Raw genomic sequence first — 13,209 nt, forward strand, 5'->3', positions numbered from 1 at the left:
ATAAACATTATTCTCTTTTCATAAAATAAAAAAAATTCAGTTTTCAGAATTGATAAATTACAATTCACCGAACCCTCCCTTTTTTTAACACAAATAATAAACATTATTCTCTGTTTTTTTAGCACACAGCACACCATAATAATGGATTAACATTTAGCAGTGATATTTAAAACAAATGCCTCTCGGGGAAACTGTCTTTTTCCATTTTTCTCCCTGATGTAATAACATCAGACTCATAATACCAATTCACCGCATTGGTATTGCAAGCTTTTATCATTTTTTTTAGTATCATTTTCTTCTTCAGTCGCTTGGCTATTGACATAATGAGATAATTTTTTTAATCTTTTACCAGTACTCCACCTCAGAGTATGAGTGGAATTCGATCTCTAATCTCTAGCTAAAACGGCACAAAGAGGTTTCTTTAGTAATGATCAAGTTTTACCACTACTAGTGCTAATTATTCCCATTTCTTTTAGTGATGTGCTGTTAGCTTTAGCATTTGGAACAATCAATCTACGTTTTGTATATTAAATTAACATGCAAGAGTTTGTATATTAAATTAACCCTCATTCCGATATTAATCTAGATTCCATTATTTTTTCATTGCTACTCATGACCTTAATAAAACACGAATTCATTAACATATTGTCTTTCTCAACAAAGAAAAACACATTGTCTCTGTCATAAATTTCTTCTTAAGAAGTTTATTAAAAAATAAACGGAATCACAGAGCATATGTTCAAAAAAAAAAAATTGACAGAAAAAAGAAACCATACCTGGTGTGACATGATTCAAGGTCGGGTGTGAGAGAGGGAGGTGACTGCCTGACTGGATCTGGAGTTGGACTCTGGAGGTTCGGTGAGCCAGTGTGGTGTGTCCTACGATTCAAGATCGGGTGTGACTGTGTGAGAAAGGGACGTGGCTGATTGGGGTTTGAAGATGAAGATGGTGGCCGGCGGGAGAGGGATGTGGCTGACTGGCGTTTGAAGATGAAGATGGTGGGAGAGGGATGTGGCTGGCTGGCGTTTGAAGATGAAGATGCTGAGAGAGGGATGTGGCTGGCTGTGGTCCAGTAAATGAAGATGGATTGATTTCGTTACAGATGTGAAATTGTGAGTTGAGGGAGCGGCTCAGGAGCAAGGAGAAGGACGGCTGGAGCAGGAGTATGGATGCTAGGGTTAAGAAAAGTAACGCGATTTTTTTTTGTATTTATAGTAGTACCCCTTAAACCGAACCGGTTCGATTCGGTTGAGGTTTTTCCGGTTTCAGGTTTCTGAAACCGAACCGAACCAAAAATTTTTGCAAAAACTTTAATCGGTTTAATCAGTTTTTTTTCGGTTCGGTTTTTTCGGTTATTTTTTTCTCGGTTTTCTCGGTTTATTCGGTTTCTCGGTTTTTTTGCTCACCCCTAATCACTGGACTGTGAGCGTCGTGTGAACCGTTCAGACATCATGTGCTCAATATATTACAACCAAATATCTTCCGGGATGTATAACGGTTTGAAATCCCTCCAAACTGCCACGTCGTTCCAGCCTTGGAGACCTTTATCTCTCGTGTTTTTTTGGTCTTTTTTGTGCTTCATACCAAAAATCACGCAACCTACTTCCATAGTGACAAATTAGATTTTAAAACATATTTGTTTTTTAAAAAAATATCGTATTGTTTTCGATGTTACCTAGTTGTCGTGTGATTTTCCCACACCCTCCTCATAACATTGTCATGCGCGCTGTCCTAGTCGAATTTGTGCTTTGTATAAGTAATTTATTTAAAATAAAAATAATAATTTATTTACAATTATATTAAAAATTTATTAAAAATAAGCTGGAAATTAGAAATTAACACCAACCTCAAATTTATCAAACCAAGCATCGATATTCGGTATCCATTCAGGATGTTTGGATACCTGACTCCATTGAAATAATGGAATCTCCATCGATGATTTAAATACTGATGATATTACTCGGGCGGCTTCAATGTTTATAAACCTAAAAATAAATTAAATTAATGAAATATTGATTAGTTGTTCATAAATTATGTTATAATTAAAAAAAAACTAAAACCAAAACAAATTTACATTGAAAGGTCATCCTTCCACTGTGCCTCGTACTTGCGGGTGAATTGATTCCGCTGTGAAGGCACACCGCCTCTGCTCTGTGAAACTGCGCTGGAAGAGGCAGCATCGGTAGACTGCGCAAGTGCCTCTTCTTGATTGGCACCTAAGGACATGTCATCCTCGTTGCTAGAAGAACTAGCTGCGATCCTATGTGAGCGACGAGCTGTTGATTTTGTTATACGCATCTACACAATTTTATACGAATAATTACATAATTAAATTCGATTGTTAAAAAAAATTTCGGCAGCACCTCCCCTACACTGGAGACTACCTAAAGTTTTCAAACCTGCAAATATTGACAATAGCCACAACCAATTGACCCCATTCAAAAATCTTGTATATAACCTAACATCTATACAAATAACAATTAAAATTAATGAAAATAATTAAACACATATCATGCAATAATAGAGTAAAATTGAGATAAAATAATTAAATTTATTTCTATCTATTCAATTACTAATTACAAGGCAAATTCAACAATAACAATTAAAATTAATGGAAATACTTAAACACATATCATGCAATAATAGAATAAAATTGAAATAAAATAATTAAATTTATTCCTATATATTCAATTGCTAATTACAAGGTAAATTCAACAATAACAAGTAAAATTAATGGAAATACTTAAACACATATCATGCAATAATAGAGTAAAATTGAGATGAAATAATTAAATTTATTCCTATATATTCAATTACTAATTACAAGGCAAATTCAACAATAACAATTAAAATTAATGGAAATACTTAAACACATATCATGCAATAATAGAGTAAAATTGAGATAAAATAATTAAATTTATTCATATATATTCAATTACTAATTACAAGGCAAATTCAACAATAACAATTAAAATTAATGGAAATACTTAAACAAATATCATGCAATAATAGAGTAAAATTGAGATAAAATAATTAAATTTATTCCTATATATTCAATTACTAATTACAAGATAAATTAAACAATAACAATTAAAATTCAACAAAGTGTTCAATTATTATGGCAATACAAACAACAAAATATATTGAACAAATTAAAAAAAAAACTATAAACTTTAGGAATGAAAAATGCTTACCTTAATAATGTGCTTATTTCAAGACTTTATCTACATTATAAAAATACACCAAAATAAATAAAAAAAACATAACAAAAATAACAATAGCTAAAACAAAGAACAAATAAAAAAATAAAATCTTAAAGCAAACGAAGTAGAGGAAATACATACCTTTTAATTTGTTGAAGATATAACTAGAGATTACAAGCAAAAAACAAGAGATTTGAAGCAAATGACAGGGGAAAAAAAATGAAAAAGCTCTATGTGAAACGAAGGAGACAAAGAAATGAACTGAAGGGGCGGTTGCTGAGATTTATATCATAGTTTTACCGACGGCATTTCCGACGGCCAATTTAAATAATATTATTTTTAATTATTTCGTCGGTGATGTTTTGAAAATCCATCGGTAAATTTTGAATTTCGCACGAGAATTTTTAATTACCCTCCATATTTTTGCAATCCGTCGGCCATAGTTATTAAACCCGGCCCGGGGGTTGACCCGGCCAAGAGTCCGGGTCCCGGGTTTCATGGGTCAACCCGGGTCAACTCGGGTCAACCCGGATTAACCCGAAAAAATTAAAAAAATTTAAAATTTTAATATTTCATATGAAAAAATCCATGTAAATATAGATTATACATATTATGAAGTTTAAAATAATATTTTTTTTAAAAATTTATCCCACATTAAAAAGATATTATGTTAAGCTTTTAAGTTAAAATATTTAAACTAAAAAAGTTTTTTATCCCACGTTGAAAAAACATAACTTTTTCTTTAGAAACATAGAGTATATATACTACTGGGTTTCAAATCCCACATTGAAAAAACATAACTTTTTTCATGGGAACATAGAGTATATATATGAAAGGGTTTCAAATCCCACATTGAAAAGATAATATGTTATCTTTTTAAGTTGAAGTATTTAAATCAAAAGGTTTTTTATCTCACATTGAAAAAACATGATTTTTTTCATGGGAACATAGAGTATATATACTAATGGGTTTCAAATCCCACATTGAAAAAACATGGTTTTTTTCATGGGAACATAGAGTATATATATGAAAGGGCTTCAAATCCCACATTGAAAAGATATTATGTTATCCTTTTAAGTTGAAGTATTTAAACTAAAAGGTTTTTTATCCCACATTGAAAAAACATGGTTTTTTTCATGGGAACATAGAGTATATATATGAAAGGGCTTCAAATCCCACATTGAAAAGCTACTATGTTATCTTTTAAGTTGAAGTATTTAAACCAAAAGGTTTTTTATCCCACATTGAAAAAACATGACTTTTTTCTTGGGAACATATAGTATATATACTAATGGATTTCAAATCCCACATTTGAAAAAAAAAAAAATCGGGTCTCGTTCGGGTTCGCCGGGGTCCCGGGTCGACCCGCCGGGTCGCCCGGGTTTGGCCGGGCTGTTGCCACAGCCGGTCTTTTATTAAACCCGGACCGGTCCAGCCACCGGGTCGACCCGCCGGGCCGGGCCGAGTTTAATAACAGTGCCATCGGCAACGACATGCGGTTAGAGATGCATTTAATACCCGACCTTTGGAATTCGCACCGTCCATCGATGAATTTATCAGTAATTATGAATTACCGACAAATACCGACGGACTGTACTCTGTCTGCTAAGTCGTCGATGATTGTGGCATTTCCACCACTCTCTGTGAAATGCCGACGGAATGAATCCGTCTGCAAAGTCGTCGGTGATTGTGGCATTTCCAGTGAAGCTATCTGTGAAATGCTGATGGACTGTAATTCGTCCGCAACTTCGTCGGTGATTGTGGCATTTCCAGTGAAGTTCTCTATGAAATGCCGACGGACTGTAATCCGTCGGTATGGACGTCGGTGATAGTGCACTGTGCATGAAAAATTATGTTTGTATTGCCTATTTACCTTCCTGCAAACACTTAAATTACAAAATGCTCATCGCACAAAACAATAACAACAATTAACACTTATAAAATAAATATTTCGTGTTACAATATATCATCCATAATATATATTACATTATAAAAAAATGCGTTACACTTTCATAATATATTACATTATGATAGTTAGTCAGAATTTTCTTTTTCTTCATCGTCAATTAAATAGTCATCAGCTCCATCGCAATCGTCAATATGGATATCACCATCTTCATAGACATTTGCTTGTTCGCTAGAGCGCAAAACAACATTCAACTCCTCTACGTCAACATCAACAAGACTATCATCGAAAACATGAAAATTTGAATTTTTTTCCAAGTCAATCAAATGAGCAACTCGATATAGTTCAACCAACTCCCTAATTTAAAAGATTTCATCTCGCACACTTGTGTCTTCGTTCTCATCCTGAACAACCTCGACACGACCCTTGGGTTTCGTTTTTAAAATGGATAATCAATCAACTCATGATCAATCCTTTCTAAAGGAAGGGGTGTATGTGTAATAAACTTGTTGACATTGCTTTGCGAAAACAAAGACATCGTTTACGTTGCGGAGTCTAGCTTTTTTGTTGATTTCAAGCAGACCATAGTGAGGATCACCTCTGATTCCTCTGTCAGTGGTGTCATACCAATAACATTTGAATAAAAACACTCTATTCTGCTCGCTATGATATTGCAGTTCGATGACCTCTTCTAATATACCATAGTAGTCAACTTCTAACTCACTACTTGTCGATCCCTTAACACAAACACCGTTGTTGTATGTCTTTCTTCCATGCCCGTATTCTTCAGTATGGAACACATATCCATTGACAAAATACACATTGTAGCACTTAACTTTTCTTTTAGGGCCCAGACTTAGTGAAGACAATGACTTAGCAACACTCCTTCCCATTTGATAAACATTGTATGTAATGTATAACAATAAATAGTAAACGAGAATTTTATAAAGACATACAATACCTTTGCAAGAGATAATGAGTTTGTGATAGTACTTACATGTGTTCTGAACCATGTGGCAAATTGTTCATCTTGTAATTGAAAGATTTAGGATTCGGTCAGCTGTGATTTATTGGACAGTAAATATTGTCGATGTTGCCTGCAAGGTTGTTCCAAATTATATGAGTTTATGATATTACAATATATAAATAGTACATTCTTAGCAAAGTTTAATTAGTAGTACATATACTTACTGAATAAAAGGTCTCAACTCATCACAGTTAAATAGAACATAATTGTGTGCTTGTCTGAACTCTATTTTTGACAAATATCTTCCCCATGCGACATTTTTAGGAGTGGGTCGTCCAGGATTGGAGAATATTGACAAGTTCCTACTGGAAGGCACTTCACTGCCATCATCATGTTGTGGAACGCGATTGATTCTGGTTCTCAAATGAGATTCGAAATAGTACGAGATAAATGTTGATATCTCCTCAATAATATAGGCCTCACATATTGAAGCCTCAACATGCGCCTTGTTCTTAACCTTTTTCTTGAGATTCAACAAGTACCTGCATTGAATGAATTAATCAAATATTTTCAATTAAGAAAAACAAAGAAAATAATTTTATTTATGAATTACATTGCAACTGTAATATCTAACCGTTCGAATGGGTACATTCATCTATACTGAATCGATCCTCCAACTTTTGCCTCGAATGGTAAATGTATGGGGAGATGCTCCATTGAGTCAAAAAATAATGGAGGGAATATCATCTCAAGTTTGCATAATGTCTCGACGATATTTTTTTCAAGCCTCTAAATGTGATCAACATTCAACTTGCTGGAGCATATATCTCTAAAAAGATGACCGATCTTCGTGAGTACATCTCATATCCCTTTTGACAATAAATCACGATAAGCTAATAGAATGAGTATTTGCATAAACACGTGCCAGTCATGACTCTTTATTCCAAACAATCTGCATTCCTCCGTATTAACCAACCTTTATATGTTCGAGGCATGTCCATCGGGAAAACACAGACTCTTAAGCCATTTGTAGACTAGTAGTTATGCATTTTTCTCTAACACGAAGCTTGCTCTTGGTTTTGCGACCCGTGACCCATCATAAACCAACTCCATATTTGTATGGTTACAGAACAAAGCTATATCCAATCTAGCCTTGATATTGTCCTTTATCTTCCCCTTCACATCCATGACGGTGTTGAAAATGTTCTCAAATACGTTCTTTTCTATGTGCATGATGTCAAGGTTATGACGGAAGAGATTGGTCTTCCAATAAGAAAGCTTCCAAAAGATACTTTGATATACCCAATTGTGGGTTAAACCAAAACCAGGAAACTTCTGCTTATTTGATTGGAGACCAAACACAATGTCACCGTTCTCTGATACAACATCATGCAATTCTTCACCAGAAAGATGCAGGGGTGCAACATCCTTTTCAACTCTGCCAACAAAGAAATCCTTTTTGTTCTTTCTGTACCTGTGATTTGATGGCAAGAAACGACGGTGACAGTAAAAAAAAGAAGCTTTACCTCCATTTGTTAGCGTGAATGCCTTGTTGTTTTCCATGCAGTATGAACATGCTAGTTTTCCATCGTGTTCCAACCAGAAACCATTCCATAACCTGGAAAATCATTGATAGTCCATATCAAAGTTGCCCTCATAACAAAATTTTGTTTCCTCGATATATCATAAGTCAAAGCTCCGGAGGACCACAACTGCGTCAACTCATCAATCAACGGTCGAAGACAAACATCTATATTCCGGCCCAGGCTTCTCGAACCGGGTATGATAGTAGATAAAAACATGAACTCTGGCCTCATACACATCCCCGGTGGCAAGTTATAAACCATGAGTATGACCAGCCAACAAGAATAAGGAGCAGCAAATGACCCGAATGGGTTGAATCCGTCTGTACACAACCCAAGACGCATGTTTCTTGATTCAACTAAAAAGTGAGGATGCACACTGTTAAAGTGTTTCCATGCTTCGCCGTTAGAAGGATGTACCATCAATCCATCAACCGCATCATGTGATTGGTGTCATGTCATGTGCTCAGCACTTCTTGATGACATGAATAACCTCTGCAGTCTAGGTGTGATTGGGAAGTATCTAAGTTTTTATATGCCACGAGAGTCTTTCCCCTGCTAGTTATGGGTTTGTAACGGGAATGCCTACATGTCATGCACTCGGTCAGCTCAACATTTTCAAGGTAGTATATAACATGTAGAAGTTAGGGCACATGTCAATTTTCTAGTATCCTAAACCGAAGGGGTTTTATCATGGACTTTGCAGCATAGAAGTTCTCTTTCAGCCCGTTCCTTTTAGGTAAAATGTTTCTCGCCCATTCAATAATTTTGTCATAACCGGCCTCACTCAACTCGTGATCTGACTTGATGGTGAACGCCTGTGCTATGGCCGATAATTTACTGTGGTTCGTGCAGCCATCCCATAATGGTTCGTCAAAATCTTTCAACAAATCAAAAAACCTAGCTGCATCTGCATTAGGTTCTTCTTCTAAGATTGGATATTGACTGACATTACCTTGATTCATTCTCATTGCATCCATAACCATATTCCTATAAGGATTACTATTGTCATTTACAACTCCCTGCACGTTGCTAGCACTAGAAGTTAACTCAACCACCCTTTCTCCCATGCTCTTATTACAAACAAATACTTCTCTGCGTGCATACCAACATAAGTAATTCTCCATAAATCCTTTGTGTAAAAGATGCATCATTACAACATCTGGATGCAGATATTTTTTATTTTCACACTTCCTACATGGACACCTAATACCGTCTCCAGTAAAATTTCCGGGAATAGATGTTGTGAAATTAATAAAACCCTGAACCCCATTACAATAATCCATCCTCTGCAATCCTTGGGGTGAATCTCGATACATCAATGAACGATCATCCATAACTTCTATCGAACCTCTATAAAATTATGATGACAACATGTATTAATTAACTATGTTAGGTAAATAAATTTGCAAAAATATTGGTTTACCTCGAGATTATCCAATAAGCTAATTATAACTTCTCATAAATATTCATTATCAATTATCAACGTCCATACAAATTTATACATATAAATTTACGGAAATAACAACTCCGCAATAGCATTAATAAAAATTAAAATGGACCCGTTAAACAAGCTATTAATTATTTCACCACAACACATGTAATTCGGTAATTCAACAAAGTTTCAACAATTTACAAACAAATACAATTTTACAAAATCTAAAACAAACCATAACAAGTATAAAATTATACATTCATATTACAAGTTTGTTTGAGAAATAACAATAAACATGTACATACACTAACAAAATACATATACTAAAAAAACAATAAAATTGACATTTAAATGTTAAAATTAAAAAAGATAGATTTACTTACAGAAAATGATAAAATCCACAATAAATCAGAACACGGATGCTGTGACCACAAAACTTAAAGAAATATGACTTGTGTTGAGAAGAGGGGGATTTGTTTTGGGGGGGTGGTTGTTTGCAGTTTGGCAGGGGAGGGGAGAGTTGGGATGGGGAAGAAGAAGGAGAAATAGGGGAGGAGAGGGTCGGCAGAGTGGTAATATATTAACTTTTGCCGAGGGAATCACAGACAGACTCATTCTATCAGTGATTCCGTCGGAAATTCTGACGATGAATTGGTCACGTCACCGTAGGGAGATCCCGATTTGAATGCCTCGGTGATTCCGTTGGTAAAATCACCTGCAAAAACTTCCACGTCATCGAACCACTTTTTTTTTTAATTCTGAATATTCCGTCTGTAATTTCGTCGATATATACTGACCGCAGTATTCCGTCGGTATATACTGACTGAATTACGGACGGAATCGTGTCCGTCGGTAATTATCATTGCAATTTACCGACAGAATTATTCTGTTGGTATTAAGCGAATTTCTTGCAGTGGAATATTATGATTAAAATTCTTGATTCTTCAATTGTCCTCGGAAGTACTGGTGTAATTTCTTCTCCTTTTTCAAGCTCATTAGCTAAGAAGGTCTCGACTCTATTATACACAGCATCATAAAGATGGCTGGTAAAATCATCACGAGTGTCTTTTCCTGTGAAACTAGGGAACAGATCATACTTCTGTCTTAAGAGCAGTGGAAGGAGAAGGTCTCATATCAACAGTTACAAATATTATTTTCTAGTAAAGAAAAACAGTTCAGAAAAGAATCAACCCTCATTTTCCTAAAGGAAAGAACCAGGAGATCATAACTAATGAACTGTAAAAAGGAGAAAAATTTACAAAAAAGATTACATTGATGATTGTAATGAAGCCAAAAACCAAACATTAACAACCTAAAATAAAAACAAAAAAGAAGTAAATAAGATGTAATAACACAAAAATGCCAACACATAAACACCAGTTCTAGCCAACCAAAATTTGAAATCATAGTTGTATCAAGAAAAACAAACAATGAGCAAGGTTTGCTTCATTGACTAAAGAAACCCAGCTCAAACACGAGTCCAAAGCTTAAATTGTGGTTGCTTCAATCCTCAAGGCTGGACAATTTATACTGGGTGATATTTTTTAGAGCATTTAATTTATGTTTCACGATTAAGGTTTGTGGGAGGCCAGCAGATTGCCTTTGTAATTTGAGAGCTGGGAGTCGTTGTCTGGATTGTTCAACTGAACCACGTATATCCTCCATCTTGAATGTGTTGTTTCCTCCTCGAATCAAGGAAATAAACTTCTGTTCGAAGATTGTAGGAAATTTGCGGGCAAACTGGTTGGGATGTCTTCAACCATTTTGGCGGCAGAAATTGTCTCCCATGAACAGAGATGAACAATTACCAAATATTAAAAAGCACAGAGAGAACCAAGTACGTAGCTCATACAATGACCAAAAAGGCAAGAAAATATATAATGCTAATGGAAGTAAAATCTATAACACTAAGTTGAGTTACGAAGATTCTAGGACCAAATCATCCATACTTCAAAATAACAATTGTTAAAGCATCTTGGCCGCTTCTAACTGTTATTCCCCCTTCAAAGAACACTAACTATCTTTAACATTTTCAATTTGCTCACAGCAAAACTAAATCTTAATTTCCACAATTCTCTATTGCCTTCTTTTTCTAAAAAAATTCGCACCAAAAGAGGCACATCTATGCAAACATCTCCTTTCTGGCAAAAAAAGGAAAAAAAATCAACAATCACCTAATCAGTTGTTTATTTATGGTCACCAGAGCTCTTCATTGCTTTTCAATCCATCAATCCACAACTATCACCGCTTCCTTTTCAGCCACATTTGATTCTGATTCTTTCGCTGCCTTTTCCTTCAACTCATTCACAGCTTCTTCTTTGACAGCCTTCTCTGCCTGTAAAATTGGCTCGTAATAATCGGCATGAGCTTCCATACATTTTGTCAAGGACCGAGTAACCTCATGGCACTTCTCCACAATATCCTCATTGCTATCTTCTGCCTCTTTAACGCAATCCTCCCATGCTATAAAAGCATCTTTGCACCCACCTCCCTTCATGTACACACAAAACCCGCACTCTCCTTCCTCTTCCTCTTCCTCTTCCACTTCTTGACCTTCATCTCCATTGGCATCAGTGGGTTTCTTTGATTGATCTGATGCTTCAGGGGTTTCAGTGGCAACTGATAAACCTGAAGAGGGCAGCGGAAGGTTTGATGAGGTTGTGGATGAATTATGATTCTGGGAATTGCCAGGAATTGATGAGCTCGGCGATAAGTTGGATTTATTAGAATCATTAGGGTTTGTTCTTGAAGAAGAGACACCTCCCATGGCTCCTTAAAACCTTGTGAAAACCCTTCGATAGGGCTCAGTAATTATCTAGTGGATATTTATTTATTTTCTTTCAGTATGACCAAACAAATATATAGGCTATTTGGAGGAGACACATTCACTCACACACTGAGAAAATAAATAAATTCTACTAAACTAGAAAACAAATACTGAACCCGCACAATCTCTTGTACCTAAATCTCCTCTGAAACCTGAAAAACATTGCACAAGTTTTCATCATCAAATCAAATCTAATCCACTTAAAAGGCTCACAATTAATAAAAGGAATACGAGAAGATTCATAAGCATTTGTCTACTTGTTGCCTTGTTTACCAACAACATCATTCACTACAAGCTAAAACCAATCAAACAACTAAAACATATCACCATATCCAGAGTAAATTGCATCTCAAGAATGATGTCAGGGTCTTGGAACTACACACTCATCATGTTTTAGGAACAAGAACCACATCTAACTCACTTAAAATCCAAGTTTATAAGTTTAAATTCATTCACACACATGAAGAACAACGCCCAAGAGGGTAATGTAGATCATCAGAAACTCAAAAGATCCGGGAAGCTCAGCAATACAAAGATTGGAATGCGATGATTTTTTCAGTAAATAATTTGTAGGAAAATTGCATCAAGCAATAATTGAAACCGACAATAAAAAAATTTACACACAAACATACACATGCGGCACTAAAATAACAACCTACACTACTCAATTTTAGTTCAAACTATTGGGGACTAATCTTAAGCAGTGTCTTGGGTCTGCAAAACCCAGAAAAAATGTCACATTCCAATGTTAGAAAACATCAACAAATTTCAGAAGAACAAAACTTTAGTACAAGGTGCGGTACTAATTCCTTAAAAATGACAACCTGAAGGCAATATCAAGAAAACTGGTCTATAACCCATGTAAGTTAATCAAAGCAGAAGATTAGGTCGCATACTAACCGGCGGTGTTTCCCGGAAATTCGACGAGTTGAGGAGGTTTAGGGTTTTTCGGTGGCGGTGAAAAAGGATTGTAATATCGTTAACTTCCTGGTGGCTTGCTATTAAAAACAAGCACGTGTTGAAATCATCGTGCACTGTGCAGTGTGCACTGTTGAATTGGGATGTAGGTGGCAACAATCCGGTTAATGGGGCATTTGGTCACTCAACTCTTACTTTTGTCACTTTCATCCTTTAATTATGTTTTTATTTTTAATTTCACCCTCTACTCAGGAGGTAAATGGTAGCACCTTGGAAAATGGAGCTGATGCTGGGACCTTTTCTATTTTTAACGTCTCTACTCCAATTTTTGCAACATCGTCAATTAGAGTGATAAAGTGAAGGAGGAACT

At 35.4% G+C, this 13,209-nt stretch overlaps 1 protein-coding gene across 2 annotated transcripts; it reads right to left on the reverse strand.

Annotated features, from left to right (window-relative positions):
* Positions 1–10,972: 10,972 nt before the first annotated feature.
* LOC18104356 (uncharacterized) lies at positions 10,973–12,969 on the reverse strand. Of its 2 annotated transcripts, none has more exons than XM_006376118.3 (2): positions 12,822–12,969; positions 10,973–12,073 (listed from the first exon to the last, which is right to left on the reverse strand). In XM_006376118.3, exon 2 carries the CDS (start codon positions 11,859–11,861, stop codon positions 11,322–11,324), a length of 540 nt encoding a protein of 179 aa, XP_006376180.1. In that variant the 5' UTR covers positions 11,862–12,073; positions 12,822–12,969; the 3' UTR covers positions 10,973–11,321. The 2 variants fall into 2 exon arrangements, with proteins under 2 accessions (XP_006376180.1, XP_024439357.1); XM_024583589.2 differs by having other exon boundaries at positions 12,746–12,898.
* Between the last annotated feature and the right edge of the window lie 240 nt (positions 12,970–13,209).

Source organism: Populus trichocarpa, chromosome 13, assembly GCF_000002775.5.
Source record: "Populus trichocarpa isolate Nisqually-1 chromosome 13, P.trichocarpa_v4.1, whole genome shotgun sequence".
Taxonomy (NCBI): domain Eukaryota; kingdom Viridiplantae; phylum Streptophyta; class Magnoliopsida; order Malpighiales; family Salicaceae; genus Populus; species Populus trichocarpa.